This window comes from Vidua chalybeata, chromosome 5, assembly GCF_026979565.1.
Source record: "Vidua chalybeata isolate OUT-0048 chromosome 5, bVidCha1 merged haplotype, whole genome shotgun sequence".
In the NCBI taxonomy this organism is placed as follows: domain Eukaryota; kingdom Metazoa; phylum Chordata; class Aves; order Passeriformes; family Viduidae; genus Vidua; species Vidua chalybeata.
The window spans coordinates 20,708,874-20,725,563 of NC_071534.1; the positions used below are offsets into that span (position 1 = coordinate 20,708,874).

The 16,690-nt window shown below is 47.1% G+C and overlaps 1 protein-coding gene across 3 annotated transcripts in view; it reads left to right on the forward strand.

Moving 5' to 3' along the window:
* CACNG2 (calcium voltage-gated channel auxiliary subunit gamma 2) overlaps window positions 1-16,690 on the forward strand; it is a 53,624-nt gene that overhangs the window by 779 nt on the left and 36,155 nt on the right. Inside the window, exons 1-2 of one of the 3 annotated variants that reach the window (XM_053942721.1) lie at window positions 865-1,333; window positions 1,876-2,021. In XM_053942721.1, the coding sequence (XP_053798696.1) occupies window positions 1,880-2,021 (142 nt within the window). In that variant the 5' untranslated portion in view covers window positions 865-1,333; window positions 1,876-1,879. Of the gene's footprint in view, window positions 1-864; window positions 2,022-16,690 lie in introns of those variants that run through there. The other 2 variants (XM_053942720.1, XM_053942719.1) reach the window with 2 other exon arrangements.

Below are 16,690 nucleotides of genomic sequence, written 5' to 3' on the forward strand. Positions count from 1 at the left end.
GAATCTTCCCAAAATGTCTGCTTCTTGGAGCAGGCATTGGGATTTCAGTGAAATCCCCAAAGAGAAAGTAAGAACACGGGGATCCACACAACACTGGTCAGGGGGAGGCAGAGGGATGGAAAACGAGCAACACCAAGACATATGCAACTTGCAGCAAACCCGAGAAGAGTGAAGAGCAAGCACTTAAAAATCATAACAACAGTAATAAGAGCAGAAAGACATGCTTATTTTTAAATTACCCTTCCACGTTACATTTCACCCGCCTCCTGGGGAGACAAACGGCTGCCTGAAGTTTTGTGCGGGTCTAACTGCGGTGTGCGGGTCGCACTCGCAGCTCCGGGTACCTACGGCGGGGATGCGAAGGACGCTGAGCTGGGGGGCGGCGGTGGGGGGGAAAGGCGGTAAGCGAGGGAGAGCCCCAGCGCCGTCTTCCCCTGGGCTCCGCGGCAGCCGCGGGGAAGCGACCCTTACCAGTGCCGGCAGCGGCGGGCGAGGCGCAGGGCGGGGGCAGGCTGCCCCCCCCCCGCCCCTCGCTGCCTGCCTGCTGCCTGTGCCTGCCCGCGCAGAGCGGAGCGGGGCGGAGGAGGAGGGAGGCTGCCGCCCGCGGATGCTGGGGCGCGGGCGGCGCGGGCAGGGCGGGCGGCGCGGGCAGGGAGCTGTCCTTCAGCACCGCGGGCCGCGGAGCGCTCCGCCCGCACCGCCGCCCGGGGAGCTGTCCTGCAGCACCGGCGGCCCGGGAGCGCTCCGCCCGCACCGCCGCCCAGGGAGCTGTCCTGCAGCACCGCCGGCCAGCGCCGACACCAACACCGCCGCCGCCGCCGCCGCCGCCGCCGCCGCCGCCGCGGGGGAGCCGTCCAGCGCCGCGCCGCCAACGCCGCTGCCGCCGCCGGCTTGATGCAGTAGCGGGGCCCGGGAGTCGCCGGGGGCCGCCGCAGGGCAGGGGGTGCCGCAACCGGGCTTCGCTCCGCGCCCCCCGCCCGGGAGGGGCGCCGCGCCTGTCCCCCTCCTCCCCCTCCCCAACCCCCCCTTTCCAGGAGCCCCCCTCTCTCCTCGCCCACCTCCGCCGGGAGCGAGCGCCGCGGCTGTGCGGAAAAGCCATGGGAGGCAAGACCTCGGCACCTGTTCAGCTGAAATCAAGGGCTTACAGTATACTGGGCACTCTGGCTTGGTGATAGGAGCGAGCAAAAGGAAGGAGAAACAAGCAAGAAAAAGTGAGAGAGGATTGGAGCGACTGCCGCTGCCGGGAAAAAAAAAATAAAAACCCAAGGAAGATAACTGGGAAGGAAAAGGATTTTCATGGCGCAGGCTGCAGAGCTAAGCAAGAAGACTGAAGGTTGCATCTCTGCTCTTACAGTCTCTAACTGTCTAGGTCCAGATAATGAGAGATTGTGTTGAGGATGCTGCTGCTGCTCCCCTGTTCACTGTGGAAGCCATCTCCAAATTAGCCATTACATATGGAAACTGGAGACCAGAATTTTAGAAAAAGGGATTAAGGCGTCTCATTTTGGGGGGGGTTCTCTCTTTATTTGTTTGGTTTTTCTTGGTTCTTTTCTCTCTTCTTTTTTTCTTTTTCCTTTTTTCTTTTTTTATATTTCAACCAGAACGTTTCCGATTTAAAAGGCAAGCCTCTTCCCGTGTGGTCTTTCTAATTTACACTCTTTTCCGTGGGCTTTCTTACCTCCCTTTTTTGATATCTATCTCTCTCTCTATACCCATTATATTATTAGTCGGAATTATTATTCTTTTATTTTATTAAACACACACACCCCAAGAATCAGAAGGCGGTTGGGTATTTATATAATGAAGAATTATGGGGCTCTTTGACAGAGGTGTTCAGATGCTTTTAACCACCGTTGGTGCTTTCGCTGCCTTCAGCCTGATGACCATAGCTGTGGGGACCGACTACTGGCTTTACTCCAGAGGGGTTTGCAAGACTAAAACTGTCAGTGAGAACGAAACCAGCAAAAAGAACGAGGAAGTCATGACCCATTCTGGATTATGGAGAACCTGCTGCCTAGAAGGTATTTGATTCTGGACCTCCACCCCCCCCCCCACCCCTTCCTCTCCCACCACCCCACGTTTCTTCCTCCTTCCCCCAATAAATCCCTCCACATTCCACCATTTTCTCACTTCATTCCTTTCGCAGTGGATTGAGACTGGTGGGCTCAGTTACTCAGAGCGCAGAGGCAAGAAGACAGGCAAAACATTCACTGCTCTGTTCCCTTCTCCTTCTTCTTTCCCACCCTCCCTGCTCCCACCTTCTCCAAAAATTCACTTCCTCCCTCCAACTCGAATAGTGTGTGTGTTACAAAACCACCGAGAGATCCTTTCAAAAAGCACTGTGCAGTGTGCCTGTCTTCAGCTTGTTTGTATTGCCTGGGTAAGCAATGCCAAAATGCTGTGTTATTGCTGTGCTCCGGCTTCAACCAGAGAGTGAAATAATTGCTCTCTTTGCAAATGGCTTATTTGCAAAGACAAGACTGTGAGTGAGGGGCAATGTGGGGAGGAGGTGATTGCAAAGCACTTTGGATGCAATTTAGTTCACTTTAGGAAGGAAAAAGAGAGAAAAGGAAGCAACCGTGTTATGTCCAAAATGTCTCATACAGAATGATACCAGTCATCTCAAACAGAGTTGAGAGCATTTTGTAATGTCTGTAGGCAATCACATCTCACTGGGCTGGATGCAGAGGGGTCTAGTTGGCCGCTGACTGGTTTGGTTTGGGGCTGGAATTTTTCCCCAGTTTGTTTGTTGTTGGGAGGTGGGTTTGGTTTGGGGTTGGTTTTGGGGTTTGGATTTTTTTTTATAAAGTTTATAGTAAAGGCTTAAAATAAACAAGTCTCTGAATGGAGAAATCAGCTGAAGTCTGATGTGGTGAAACTGAACAGCAACTCAGTGACATGTCTGATGACAGAAGAGACACCACTGCAGCCAACTTCTGGAATAAGACATTCTAAAGGGAGAGGGAAAGAAAAGAGGGGCCAGTGATTCACTTTTAAATATGTGTTGCTGAGTACTGCTATTGGCGTACGTGTGGGCTGGGGAGGTGGTCTTCAGCCTGTGCTGGAGAGAGAGGGGCAACTGATGTAAATGCATGGTTTATGTTACACACGTAGTGAGGAGAGAGTGAGAGAACAGGAGTGCGCATTACAGCCCGTTGTGAAAGCCCTGTTTGTGAATCAGCTCCCAGCTGGACGGTGGGCTGCCAGGGGTTCATGGACATCCAGGGATAAGATCAGTGCTGCCGGTGTCCACCAAAGCTGGGTGTGCCTGGAGCTCCCTGTTGGGAGAGAATGGCAAGTGAGTACCGTAGAAATTATTTTCTTAACCCGGCACTGGGAGATGGAAGGCAGGGGGAAGGGGGAAATAAACTCTGTATGTTTTGATGTCTCTCAACAAAGAAAGCTAAAGCTGCTGTTTGGAAATGGTTGTGTCCAGGAAGAAGCGTGAATTCCCCCCCGCTCCGTTCTTGGTGCAAATGGTTGAGTGATGGCTGGACATGTTTTGAATAGCTAAGTGACTTCATTGAGCGATGGTCTATTTGACGCATACTGCATTTAGTGCCCTTTGTCAACCCAAACTGCTGCCTTTTAACATATCCTGCAGAGGAGCTCTATGCTGAATACTATATGCTGTATCCACGCCAGAAAATCAATAGCAGTAAATTAATGGGGGATGTTTTAAACACACTTGCTCACACACACGCACAGATTTCCTGCAAATAGATAAATACATGGAGGTGTATATTAATAAAAAATGAAAAGCCTTTCACACAGATATTCATTACAACCGAGGAAGGAGACATCTCCTTAATTAAAAATTAATGAGAGAGAGAAGGGGAAAAAAAAAAAAAAAAAAGGCCAAATGCAAAGCCATGCAGGGAAGAGAGGCTGCAGGGATGAACTCCCTTCCTGAGCCATATCCCCAGGCTGGAGGGTGGAGGGAGGCTGGGGTTGAGATAGAAGGTATGATGACCCCAGCCAGGAGAGGCAGTGAATTCAGATCATGTCTATTTGCCCACAGAGACGTACCCAGAGGGACGCGATCTGAGGGGGAGGAGGAAGGGGCGGGTGAGGTTTGTCAGATTGGAGGAGCTTGGGGCTCCTTCTCCTTTACATCTGACAGGACCCCACAGGCACTGTTGAGAAGTGGCTTGCATGGCAAAAGAATGTGCCAGGATGCTTCCAATTAAAAGCTTTGAAGTGCCCCCAGCCCCCACAATGTTGTGCTGCCAGCCCAGGTCCCCTCCCCTGCCCTCCCTGCTGATGCTCGCCAGTGGGGCTAAAACCATAGCCCTGCATGAACAGCATGAAATTCACCCTGAGTACAACCTGCATGGCCCTGGCAGGGTGCTGTCACTCACCCCACACATGTGAGGGTCGGGCTGACCCAATCCCCCAGCCGCTGTATGCTGGGCAGCAGCAGGAAATGGGGTAGAAGGGTGCAGTGCACCACAGGGGAGCTGAGCCCAGCTCTGAGTGCCTTGCCTGAGGGCACAGGTTGCACTAAAACTTGGATGAAGACTCGGTTGCAAGAGCATCTCAGCAGAAGAAGGCAAAACCATCCTCATAGGCACACACTGAGCAGGGCCTGAGCATGGACTTGCCTTGTGAGGTGGCACAGCATAGGTTTGGCACTGCCACTGCTGGGATGCCTCTGCTTGGCTTCCCGCAGCTCCACAGCCTGAATGGGGTGGTGGCTGGCACTCCCTTGGTCCCAGGACAGCCCAGCCAAATACCCCCACCAGCCCTTGGATGGCAAGGCTCTTACTGTCATTTCTGATCAACTTAGGGGGGGGTATCTTCTTTCTTGTCAAAAGGAATGAGAACAGTGTCCCTGGTTGATTCCCTCTCCCTGGTGAAAGCTTCCTGCTGGTGAACAGGAGAGAGAAGGATGCAGCAAAGGCTCCTCTCCCCCATGATACATAGAGTGGGTAGGTTTATGGAGGGAAGAACTTGGTCCCAGGAAGCTGTAAAAAGGACAAAAACCTTGGGTCTGTGCACAGCCTGCCCATGATGTGGCAGAGGCTCCTGATAAAGGATGTGAGGCAGACACTCTTCTCCCTTGGGTAGATGTCAGGGCAGGTCTATAGGGTGAGGGGAGGTAGTGAAGAGGAGGGCAGGAGGCTTTGTAACAAGAAAATAATCAAAGAAGGAGTTCAAACTGCCATCTGCTACTGGTAGGAAGCCTCTGATAATGTTGCCTTCATTTCTGGAAACGTGGAGGAGCGCTGGCATTAGGCAACACTGTAGACTGTCAGAGATGGTGGACACCTCATGTTCAAGTTATCATACTAAATTGTCTTTTTTTCTTCTTGGCCAAGAGATCCAGTAGCAAAAATGGATGTGCACAGATACATTGTTGTCAGAATTGCAAGCTCCTCTTGGAGAATTTGGTCCCCAGGCTTTCAATTGTTGGGTTTCCCTCTCTTCAGTCATTCTAGATTCCCTACAATGGACCTTCAGTCAACACTTTCAGGTCTTTGTATTACTTCAAAGAAGAGTGTAATTTGGGAAGTTCCTCCTCTACTGGGATTTCTTTCCCCCTTTTCTTGTGTCCTACAGTGAGCCCCTGCTCCGTGGTGGGACTCAAGCAGACAGGTGGTGTCAGTTCACATTACTACAGATCATGCTTTCATGATCTTTTTCATGATTTTTTCCCTAATCTCCTTCCAGATGATTCTCTCTCAGACTTTGGGGTTGCCCAAATATGTCTCTGGACCATTCAAAAGTCTCCGCCCTTCAAGAAAAATGTTTTTTCTCAGCCCTTTAGCTGTATAGGCACAAAACACATACGAACACTGAACAATTGAGATCTGCAAGCTCATGCCCCACATGGATGCTGCACCTCTTACAACTTCGAAATGGCTGCAGATATTCCAGCCTAATTCCTTCTTGGCACTGAATGTTTTAAAACCACTTTATTATGAGTGATGCCTTGTCTAATTCTTTCATTAGCTCCTGTAGATCTCCTACAGGATCTCAAAAAGTGAGGGACGATGCTTTATCAGGGTCTTATGAAGCAAGCAAATGAAATGTATTTTGTATCTGTAGGTTATTGGTTTTGTCATGTTGTCATTATTATTAAGAAACTGATAGGTCTGGGAGGCTTTTGTACTGAGAAGGCAGGAGAGAAGAGTCCAGGGCAGGCAGGCATGAGTGATGCACATGGGGTTAGACATCCCCGTAGATCTGACTGGTGTGAAGGCAAGTAATTGAATGGATGTTGGTGGAGAAAATAATTCCTGCCTAGAGACCCTTCCCAAGGAGAATTAATGAGCTGATATGTTCCCTTTCCAGCTTGTTATATCTGAACAGTGCATTAGAGCTAAGTGCAGATTCAGTGTTTGCAAAAATGAAAAGCTGACAGCAAAGTGAGGCAGGGCACAGGCAGTGGACAAGCTTCTGCCAGACGATTCTGGTGCTGCGTTGCTTCCTCTCACTACCTTCTCTCACTGCTATTTGTTCCTGGTGCACCTCTTTCCTTTCACATCCATTTTATATGTAGGTTTTTTTCCCTGTTTTCCCTCTTACCTTTCATGATTTTATTTCTTTCAGCTGTTGTTTCCTGTCAGTGTCCCTAGTTTTGCTCACAGAGTTGCCTGCCGTCCTACTTACAAGGATCCACAAATCTACAAAGGGTCTTTTCCTTTCATCCTAGCTGACCTAATCCAGGGCCTTATCTGAAAATTCAGTGGGTGTAGCAGTAGATTAAATCAGGGTCTCCATGTCTTCACAGTTCAGGACCAGGAGCATCATAGCCCAGCCGTGAGATGCAGCAGGAGGAAATGACCAGACACAGAGCTGATTGTTGCTGGCATTGCATCTGCCAGGGAAAAAAAAGGATTCAGAGCCGGACAGGCCTTGGGTAAAGAAGGCAAAAGATTTTTAAAAGTGGGGTGGCAGATGGCAAGGAAGAATTACTCAGGATCCCAGGCTTGGGTGGGTTTTGTTCTCCTCTCAGCTTAAATTCACACCTGACTGAAGTCACAGAGAAGGCAGGGATTTGAGGGGTTGAGACCTGCAAGCTCTGCTCCTTTGTAAGATTTGAGAAGGAAATGCTGTTCCTCACTAGCGAGTTGCTACTAAAGACTTCTAAATTGCTTTTAAATTATGAATCTTCCTGCTGACAGAGAAAGAGGAATGGGTTAATACTGTCCTGAAATGCACCAGAAATTGCCTTGCTGAAAAGAGTGAGAGTGAAATGCAGTGGGAGGGACATGGAGGTTCAGTGTGGCAGCAGTAATGTATAAAGAAATTACACAGAGATAGAACAAATGTCTCTTTGCCAGGGAGACCAGGAGCTATTCCTATCTAATGTTTCCCTTTTAACCCATCCCTTTCCCCATGCAGCCCTCTGAGCCCCCGTCTCACTTGGTTACGATTTGGTATGATCTAAGCAAGAGTTTTGGGGGAGGAGAACCACTGAGGTTTGACAGCAGAATCTCCATATTTATTTAATTTAAAAGCAGTAGCGAGGCAGTTGCCGGGGGGAGCAGGGAACATTTCAGGCTCTCAGATGGCTCTGCCCCCTGCCCCTGTTTTAAGAGCAGATTCCCAATCAAGCATACCCAGTTTATCCCAGGGGGAGCCCTCGCTGCTCCATTCTGCGCTGCTTCTCCCTTCCATATCGCACTCGTTGTCAGGGGATGTGCTGCTGCCTTCCTTTCACGGGCACAAAACCTTCCCCCTTGCAGGGAGCTCTCAAGGAGAGAAGGGGGCTGCTGCCGGAGAAATGGGTTACAGCAGGGTTCCTGCTTCATGTCCTCCCTGCTCAGCCCCCAATCCAAGGCAGCAGCCACCCAGTTAGGCAGCCACTGGTTAGGCATATGCAGAATGTAATGTAAATACAATACACCTAAAAGTTATTTTTCCCTTGCCTATATAACCCCAGCTTTCTCCTCACCCTCCATCTTTGACTCATTCTATCCATCTCCATTTTAATTTGTTCTCGTTTCCCTCCCCTGTTTTTCCTCTTTATTTTTCCCTTTCATCTTTTTGTCTCTCCTGTGCTTTCTCTCAAAAGCATCTTCTTCTTCATTATTTCTCCTGTTTGTCTCCAAGTTCTCTGAGGCCCATCCCCCTTGCTCTTTTCTCTGTTATCTTGTCCTTGCTCTTCTCTGTCCCCTTTGCTCCTGCTGTCGCATTTCTCTATCCTCTTTCCTCTTCTCCCTGCCATCATTTTCCCGTCTTTACCCCATTTTACATGTAGTCATTCCCTCCAGCAAAAGGACCCCATTCTTTTGGAGCTGTGCTGCCTGTGTGCTCTAAATAAACACTTTTCCAACCTCTTTCTGGCTGTCGCCCTCCTCCTTCCTCCAGCCAGTGCCCCCTCCTCAAAGCAGTGTATGACACCAGTTGCTGTCACTGTCTCCTCTTACTAGCAGCCCAGCTACCTCTGAGGGGGTTGAGACCCGAGCCCCTCCCTCTGCTCCCTCTGCCTGTGGTCAAGCCAACCTCCCTCCACTTTGCTCCCTCCAACCTCCCATGGCCGGAGGGCTCACTGGCAGCTCAGCTGATGAGTTGGCTCATCTGCGTGCAGCCAGCAACTGGGCTGGAAGGAGCTCATGGCAGCCCTAAATGCCCTCCCTGGCAACCCTCAGACATGGATCAGGCCACGATCCAAATGGAAAATAAGGGTCTTTCAAGCCATAACTCTGGGGCAGTTGTGCACTACAGTGAGGGATCTCTGGTTGTCGGGGAGAAGAGTCTCAGCAAGCAGTCATCCTTTTTGTACTGTTTTCAGGGGAATGATTTTCTCTGAGATTCTCAGGAACACCTAAGGTGGGGAGGTGAATGGGGCTGGGGGCTCCAAGCCCCATGCTTGCCTGAATGAACCTCAGTGAGGAGGGGCAGTGGGTGTCACTGGCTGGTGAGAAAAGGGGGACTGTGTACCACGCAGGACTCTACATGAACCGTGGTGACTCACTGGGTGCCAGAAACGGGGACACTGCTGTTAATGGTCTATTGCAGCACGTCTGCAGACAGAAAACCCACCACCAGCAAGTCCCCAAGCATAAGGAGTAAAGCAAAGGGGACAGCAGAAAGTGCAGAAGAAAGGGCCATCCAAGGGTGGGGTGTTGCAAAGTCAGAATAGGTTTCATAAAAGGGGGACAGGGACAAGGAAGAGTAGGAAAGACTGTGTATGAAGGCTAGGCATGTTTGCCTGGAAAAGGAGGTGAATGAGAGGGAAAGTGATTGGATTGTGTTGAATAATGAATGGGCTAGAGAAGGTGGATCAGTAGCTCTTGATTTCCCCATTTTGTAACACACAGACAAGAGGACCTGACATGAGTCACAGGAGACCCAGTTAAAGCTTTCTCATTTGATGCATATCAGGGCTGTGGAGCTCACTGCCACTGGAGCTCTCATGGCCAAGATTTTAACAACATTTAGCAAGCAAGTGGGCATTTACGACAGAGTTCACGAAAATTAAGCATCCTCCTAATGGATGTGAACAGCATTTTGGGTGTTTTGTAATTCAGCAATTAAGCCAGTCGCCATAAAAACTAGGATAACATTTCACAAGGGCAGTCTATCCCCTATCTGAGTGCCATGTGGTTCTTGCCTCTTCCTGAAACATTTTGTCAGGGATTAAACAGAGCTCAGATTTACTTAGTCTGGCATTTCTTTTGTTTCTAGATGCTATGCTGTGCAGTTGCAATGTAAGATGCAAATTAGGCCTGCATTTCTGCTGGTGTCAATGACTGCCCTAATTTGACAAATTAACAGTGAGTTTAGGTATTTCTATCATATTTTGCTAGGAAGGATCTGGGATAGAGAGCAATTAAGAGCACATGGAATTAAGTGGAGTCCTTTTTCTTCACACCCCAGGGTATAAAGTAAGTAGTTGGCAATGAAGGTGCTATATATGTGCAAAGAATTATTATTGTTGAAGTCCCTGCTTCCCAGAAAGCAATAAGCTTTGGGTCTCTTTGATGCTATCACAACTAAATTAGAAACAGGGTTGTCTCTTTCCTCTTGTATCTGTGGAAATGATTACTGCACTGGCATCTGATGACGTGCAATACTGTAGTGTTTCTATGCACAAGAGATGGAGGCCCAATTCTCCCTTCGTTGCTCTGATGTAACCTCGGTGACTTGGATGGAGCCATGCTGCTTACGCTGCCTGTGTAGGCAAGGGGAGAGTGAGGCTGAGGAAGGGCTGTGCGTGCTTTAAACATCCATGCCCCCAAGGTCAATGCGTGTCCCCGCTCCGCCAGTGACGTACCCAACAAACCAGGGGCTAAATTCACTTCTAGTGTGAGTGGGTGTGACAGCCCTAAAGGTAATAAGATTCTGCATTTATTTATGCCAGCTGTTCACCAAGTCCAGCAGTTCCTTTTTTAACTATTCCCATTTTCATCATCTTTCATGCTCATTAGGAAAATTCAAGTTGGCTGCTCTTCCTGTGGGGCAAAAATTCTCATACAGATTCCTCACCTTGGATGGGTGAGTGTGTAAAATGGCAGAGGTAACCATGAACTTGCTGGTATTCATGTTTCTCTTTCTCTTCTTTCTGCATTTCTATCTTTATCTGAATCTCTTTTTAATTGACAGCTTTCTGTCTCCCAGACCCATTTATTCTCCTTGTGTTACAGAAAAGCTCTCCCATAAAATTCCAAACTACTCAATCAGAGTTTTCATACCAAGCCAGGCAGGACAGGTGAAATCCACTTCTGTTTCTGTAGCACAGGTGACTAAAGTATTTATACTAGCTTCCTGTCAAATCTATGACTCCCCAGAGAAGCATATGGACTTTATCCTGCACTTCCTATTCCCCCAGAGCCTATACTCCTATCTTCTAGCTGTGAAAAACAGAAAATAAGGATGGTATACAAAAACTTGAGAATGCAATGTCATCCTATTCATGGGTAGGGATTTTTCTGATGTGTGTTTTTGCTAGAAGCAAACACCTATAAATTTCTGATTTAGCTTGTTGTATAAAGAATACATTCTGTCAAATAAAGAATAACACTATCCACCTCCGTTCCTTGGATTTTCTATCCCTTTCTGATTTTTCTCTTCCTATTTCTCAGTTTTCATTCTCCTTCTGAACATGATTTTTTTTTTTTTTAGTGCTGGTTTTATTTTTCTCCTCCCACTCCTTCATAACAACATTTCATTCTTAAATTTGCTATCACTCGGGGAACTTCTCTCTTTCTTCAGGTCTTGTTTATATCACCAGTGTAGCTGCAGTGAAATGGATCATGCTTGAACACTGAATATTTCCCAGGTTTATGGTTGTGTTCATTCAGTATCACAGATCACTGTGAATCAAATGACTTTTCATCCAACCCTACTTGCTGACTTCTGCAACCTTACTGTGACCTGTGCATTGTAAACAATAAATTTCTGAGAACCTGTTCTCAGAAATCCTCCTCCTGAGGATGTTGCATAATATTTTTCTTTCTTAGTTCAATTTTTTTTTCACCCTTGGTTTTCATTTTTCTTCACTCTCTTCATCATTCTTCTTCAGAATTCACTGTTTCTTCTTCTCTTCCCTTTTTCTCCACATCATCTCCCATGTCTGCATTTTTCTCCCACAGTCCTAACCCCTGATGACATTTCTGCTCTTCCCTTTACATTTCTAGCCCAGAGTCCTGGGTAGGAACAAGACCCCTTGATCCCATCCCATTCAGCCTCTTTGGAGAGGTGGTGGAAAAGGACTCACAACTCTGTTCAAATGCGCACTTGTGCACATGTGCACGCATGCATTTTCTTTCAGATATGATTGGTATGAAAGATTGGCGGTTGAGATGAAGTGGTTTGATTTTGACTTTTGCCTTTCAGACAGCCATGAGGAGCCATTCCCAAATGTAGATGCCCCCCAGAATTGCCCTCAGAGTACAGGATCTCAAGGGACTGATCACCAAGAATTTCTGTTGCTTTGTTTTAGATCCAAGCATTGTCCTTTTCCTTAGGTTGAGGGTCATGGGTTTTTGAAGGGCAGTGGCAGAACCATGAAAGAAAGCATTTTTCTCCTGCTCATTTTTGAGTGAGGAGTGAATGAACTGTGATAAATATTTTTCTGTATATAACTAGATCTGTCTCAAAGAAGTGGCAGAGGAAACAGATGGCAGAGGCCCTTTATAGGCAGCTGCTGTTGTCTCTTAAGGTGTCACCATCGCAAGAAAAGTGGTTGTAATTGGGGAGCTTCAAAATCAGTAGTGCCTGAAAGGACTTGAGCAGAAAAGAATGTCATCCTGCCTGAAGGCAGTGGGGAGGGAGATGGAAATCAAATATTCAGAGACAAAAAGTACAGGGAATAGGTTGGAGACACTATGAAGTTTTACTGATTTTTCACTACCACAGGATGGATGGTTTCCCTGTGTTTGGGAATTCCTAATTGGCCACAGACAGTAGGATCATTGTAAGCAGGGTGAAGAGCTGGTTTAGTGTATTTTGGGGACAGTAAGAGGGGCCAGTGTCCAGTGGAAACAATTGAGTGAGAGACTAAGATCTCCAATGTACTGTGGAAGTACAGTTGGGCAGGAGTGAGGAAAGGTCCAGGAATAGCTATCTCCAGGTCCTTTCCCCTCCAATTGCTTCTGAGCACTACTGCAGCACATGCTTTTGGTATGGGGGATGCTACAGTTTGGTGTAGAAGCTTCTGTCCCAGATATTCCTCAAAATGCCTGCCTGGAGCCCTATGATCTCAGTGTATAAAGCACAGAGAGAAATTGTAGGTTGACCTGTGAAATAACAGAAGTGGAGACATGTAGCTGCTCCCTAAAGAAATAACCAAGCTTTGGTTCCTTCATATCTTCCAGGCTTGGGGGGATTGCACAATGGGCTAGACCTCTAAGTCTTCTAGACATGAAGTTGTTTTAATCTCTCCTGCTGCCCATGTGTCTCCAAAAGTAGGAGCCATGTAATTCTTTCAAGGAAGAGAATATACCCCAAAAAAGTTCAATAGGAAATTTGGGAAGAAGCCTGGGAGGATAATAGGGTCTCTCATGAAGTGCAAGGGTTTGGGGCAACAGAGCAGCTGTGAAAAGGCTTGCTGCTGGAGATAATTGGAGCTCAACATTGCACAGTGTCCTTTAGCTGAGCATTCCATTGGAACTGTACTCAATAGCCTCAAAGGGAACAACTGCCAAGAGTAGAGCAGAGCAGTGTAACTGCTTTGCTGTTGGGAAAGGGAGCAAAACAGAAAATAATATGTCTACTCTGCTGAGTGAACTCCAATGCAAACAGCAGCACAGCACAGGAAAATGCATGGGACTGACAATTTTTCTAAATTTTAGGTGAGCACCTAATCATTGCACAACTCTTTCTCAGTCATTGTTCCGTTCTTCCTCTCTTCATCCATCACTTTGTCCATCTGTTCACAGGAAAGCAAAACTCAGAATGGCCAAGAATGACTTTCCAGGAATTAATTCCAGGGGCTGTCTAAGATCACAGGAGAAAGGTGTTTTTCTGTGTGCTGCATCATTACAGCTTGGCCCACATTTACAGGAACAGTGAGGGGGAAAGCATTCAGAGCAAAGCAAGACTGTGAGAAAGAGCATTGTGACAATATAAAGGCACCAGGACCAGGGAGGACTTTTATTCTTCTGCAGAGACTGAAGGGGTAGGTTGTTTCTGGGAATAAACTGACTCAGCTGTGGAGGAAAGCATCTCTTCATGCTGGAAATTGAGGGACATTTGGGGCTGGAAGGGTCTGTGACAGCTGGGAAGCACTGCTGGCCAGAAGGAAACATTAGGCAAGAGAGGACCCAGGACTTGGCCACAGCATGACAAGGGAAGGTGGTACTAGGAATGCAGTGTGAGTGCTGGAAGGAGATAATTGAGATACATGGTCTGAAAGAGGAAGATGAGTCAGAAGAAATCTTGGGACTCAGAGGTAGGAGAGGTTTGATTTGCTGAGAGAAGAAGGAGTATCAGCTGGAGCTGATGGATGGAGAGACAGACCTCCTCATCCATCTTCTCTGAAATGTGGAATGGGATGGATTTTCACCTGCTGATGCCAACATCTACCACCACTAACAATGTTCCCTCTCGCTCCTTCCAGCCCTGGTCCATGGGAGAAAGAAGGGGTCAGACATAGAAAGACTGGGCAGGATTAATCACATAGACCAACCAGTCTTGGACCTCCAGCAATTTGGAAAGTGTGACCAGTGGTTTTGGCTCCGTGCAGTAAAGTTTGAAAAAGGAAAGAAGAAGCAAACTAGTTGGAGCATGAAATTTAGACTTGACTTGGTGATGGCAAGAAAGGCGGGCACGGCCACCTCATATATTGAGGCTCTCTGCTGGTGTCATAGCTGGAAGCACATGGATTTATTCTCCTTCTGGAGTCTTTGGGTACAGTTTTCATGGCAAAGAATCCATGGCTTGGCTAGATTATCTTTGGTAAAGCAGAGGAAACAACACTTAATGGTCCTCTCCTGCTGCTGTTCTTTGGTGGAGATTTTCTGAGAATTTTACATTTTCTTGCCATTGTGCCATTGCAGCTGCACAAAAAATGCTTCACATAGGGTGGAAACACCTTTATGCTAGACACTGTGCATACACAAAACTGTTGTCCCTACATCAAAGAAGTGACACTCTAAGATGACAAATGACATATGAAAGGCAGCAAAGCAGAAGACAGCAAAAGTGTACAACTTGTTTCTGTGTTGTTGCTTTTGACATCACTAAGAGGGTATTACGCCTGGAACTGACTTCATCTCCTTCTCCAGGCAGAGCAGAATGCAGAACAGGCCCCGTCTGTCCAGCACCAGGCAGTGCCAGGAGGAGATTCCCAAATAACTCTAAGCAAGCTAGCTTAGCTATTTCAAGTTCTAATGGCTACTCAAGCATGGTGCCCTTCACAGGCAAATTAGCTGTGCATCTGAGAGCTGTCAGGATGCTTATTCAGGTGTGCAGATTCCAAAACCCTGCAAGGTCACATTCCACTGTGCCATGGGGGCTTGTACTAAGAGCCTCTCTCAGTTCTCAGTCCAAATCGAATTCCGGTATCCCCAAAGAGTCATGCCTAAGTGACTGGAGAGGTTTTCCTCCGTGCTTGGTAACCACAGGTGGTCTGAAAGAAATGAATGATCTTATCTCATTCTCTTCCTATGGGAGGTGCATTGTGTTATTTGGGGTTCTGAAATGGAGCTTGGCCCAGACATGTGTGCAAGTGCTTCAGAAATCATGAGCCAGAAGATGCCATCACAGCTGGATTTCTCCTTTGCAGTTTTAGCAGGCAGGGCTGAAGGACACAGAGACTAATCTCCATGTGACCTGCAGATCCTGTCCTTTCACATGAGGGCTGAAGCTTGCTGAAGAGGCAATGCTGGAATGCTTTTGCCCATGTGGTGTCTGCCCTGGGGATACACGGCCACTTCTGTCTCTAGGGTTATCACTTACCAGAGAAAAATTCATTGGATTCATGACAAAACTGCAGGATTTACCAGCAAAGAAATAGTTTGTCCTCAAAATAAATAAAATCTGATCTGGAGGTGGTGATTTACTCAGACACCCAAGAGATCACTTATTTTGAGTATCTTGTTTAATTCTCACTGAGACTGCTAGTTTTGTCAATCTACATCTTCGTTTTCTGAGGGAAAAAAAGAAAAAAAAAAGAATAATGTATTACAGGGCTTCTTCCTGTAACAAAAATGAAGGAAAATACTCAAGGAGAGGAAAGCTCCATGCTCATCACTTCACTGAGCTGCACCACAGCAGGGACAGTGGTCAAACCCACATTCAAATAAATTCTTAAGACCTATATGAAGCTCTTCTCTTCCTTGGGATCCACATGAAGAATTAGATCTCTTCAACAGATACACAGTCAGTAGCTTTTCCTAAATAATGAACTAATCAGAAAGACTAAAAATAGGCTGCAGTGGAACATCAGTTCCGCCATTTGGAATGTAGAGCAAACGGCACTGAATGTGTTTAATGAAGTGAAAGAGCTTTGTTTTTAATCACTGCGCTATTGATAAATTGTTGATAGGTGATCAAATGTGGACTATGCTTTCAAATGTTGTGACTTTTTGAACCTGCCAAGACCCTCTTGAGCCACTCTTGATCCTTTCACTGCTAATGTAGTAGGACTTCCTGCCCTTTTCAAGACCTAAAATAACTGTAATGTCATCTCTTTTTTTTCTGGGTAACAAACATCTAGCCTCTGGGCCAGTGATCAATTTTCAAGACTAAATGTTCATAGTTGTACAAAATCAGACCCTGGGAACTGGGTCGGATATGTGAGAGAAGATGACAAGATGGAAGGCAGATCAGTTCACATCTCTCCATGCTGTTATCAGGATAACACCAGGGCATTAGATTAGGAGGATGGGGAGAGTGAATGAGGGAGAATATGGTTTTTTAATTGTACAGCAGCAAAAAATGAGTGGGGAATCAGCATAGACCCTATGGCAAGGGAAGATTTCATTTCCATGAAGGGAAGGAAGTGAGCTGGATCCTCATGGGTGTTAAACCAAAGGAAGTAAGGGAAACTGAGGCTCTAATAGGAAATTTAGGTCTGTTGTAAGGTTTGAGAGAATACTATTGAACTAGTTTAGTTTATGACAGACCCTACTGGCTGTCCTAGATAGATTAAATCTTCCAGCATGTCTGGGTCATACTTGGTCCAGAATGACAGAGGAAGAGAAAAGAGTCTTAAGCAGAGTCCATATGTCCCTTTATTAATGTCATCCAGGACTTCCCCTATATATGGAATGTCTTTGGATGGAATGTTAGC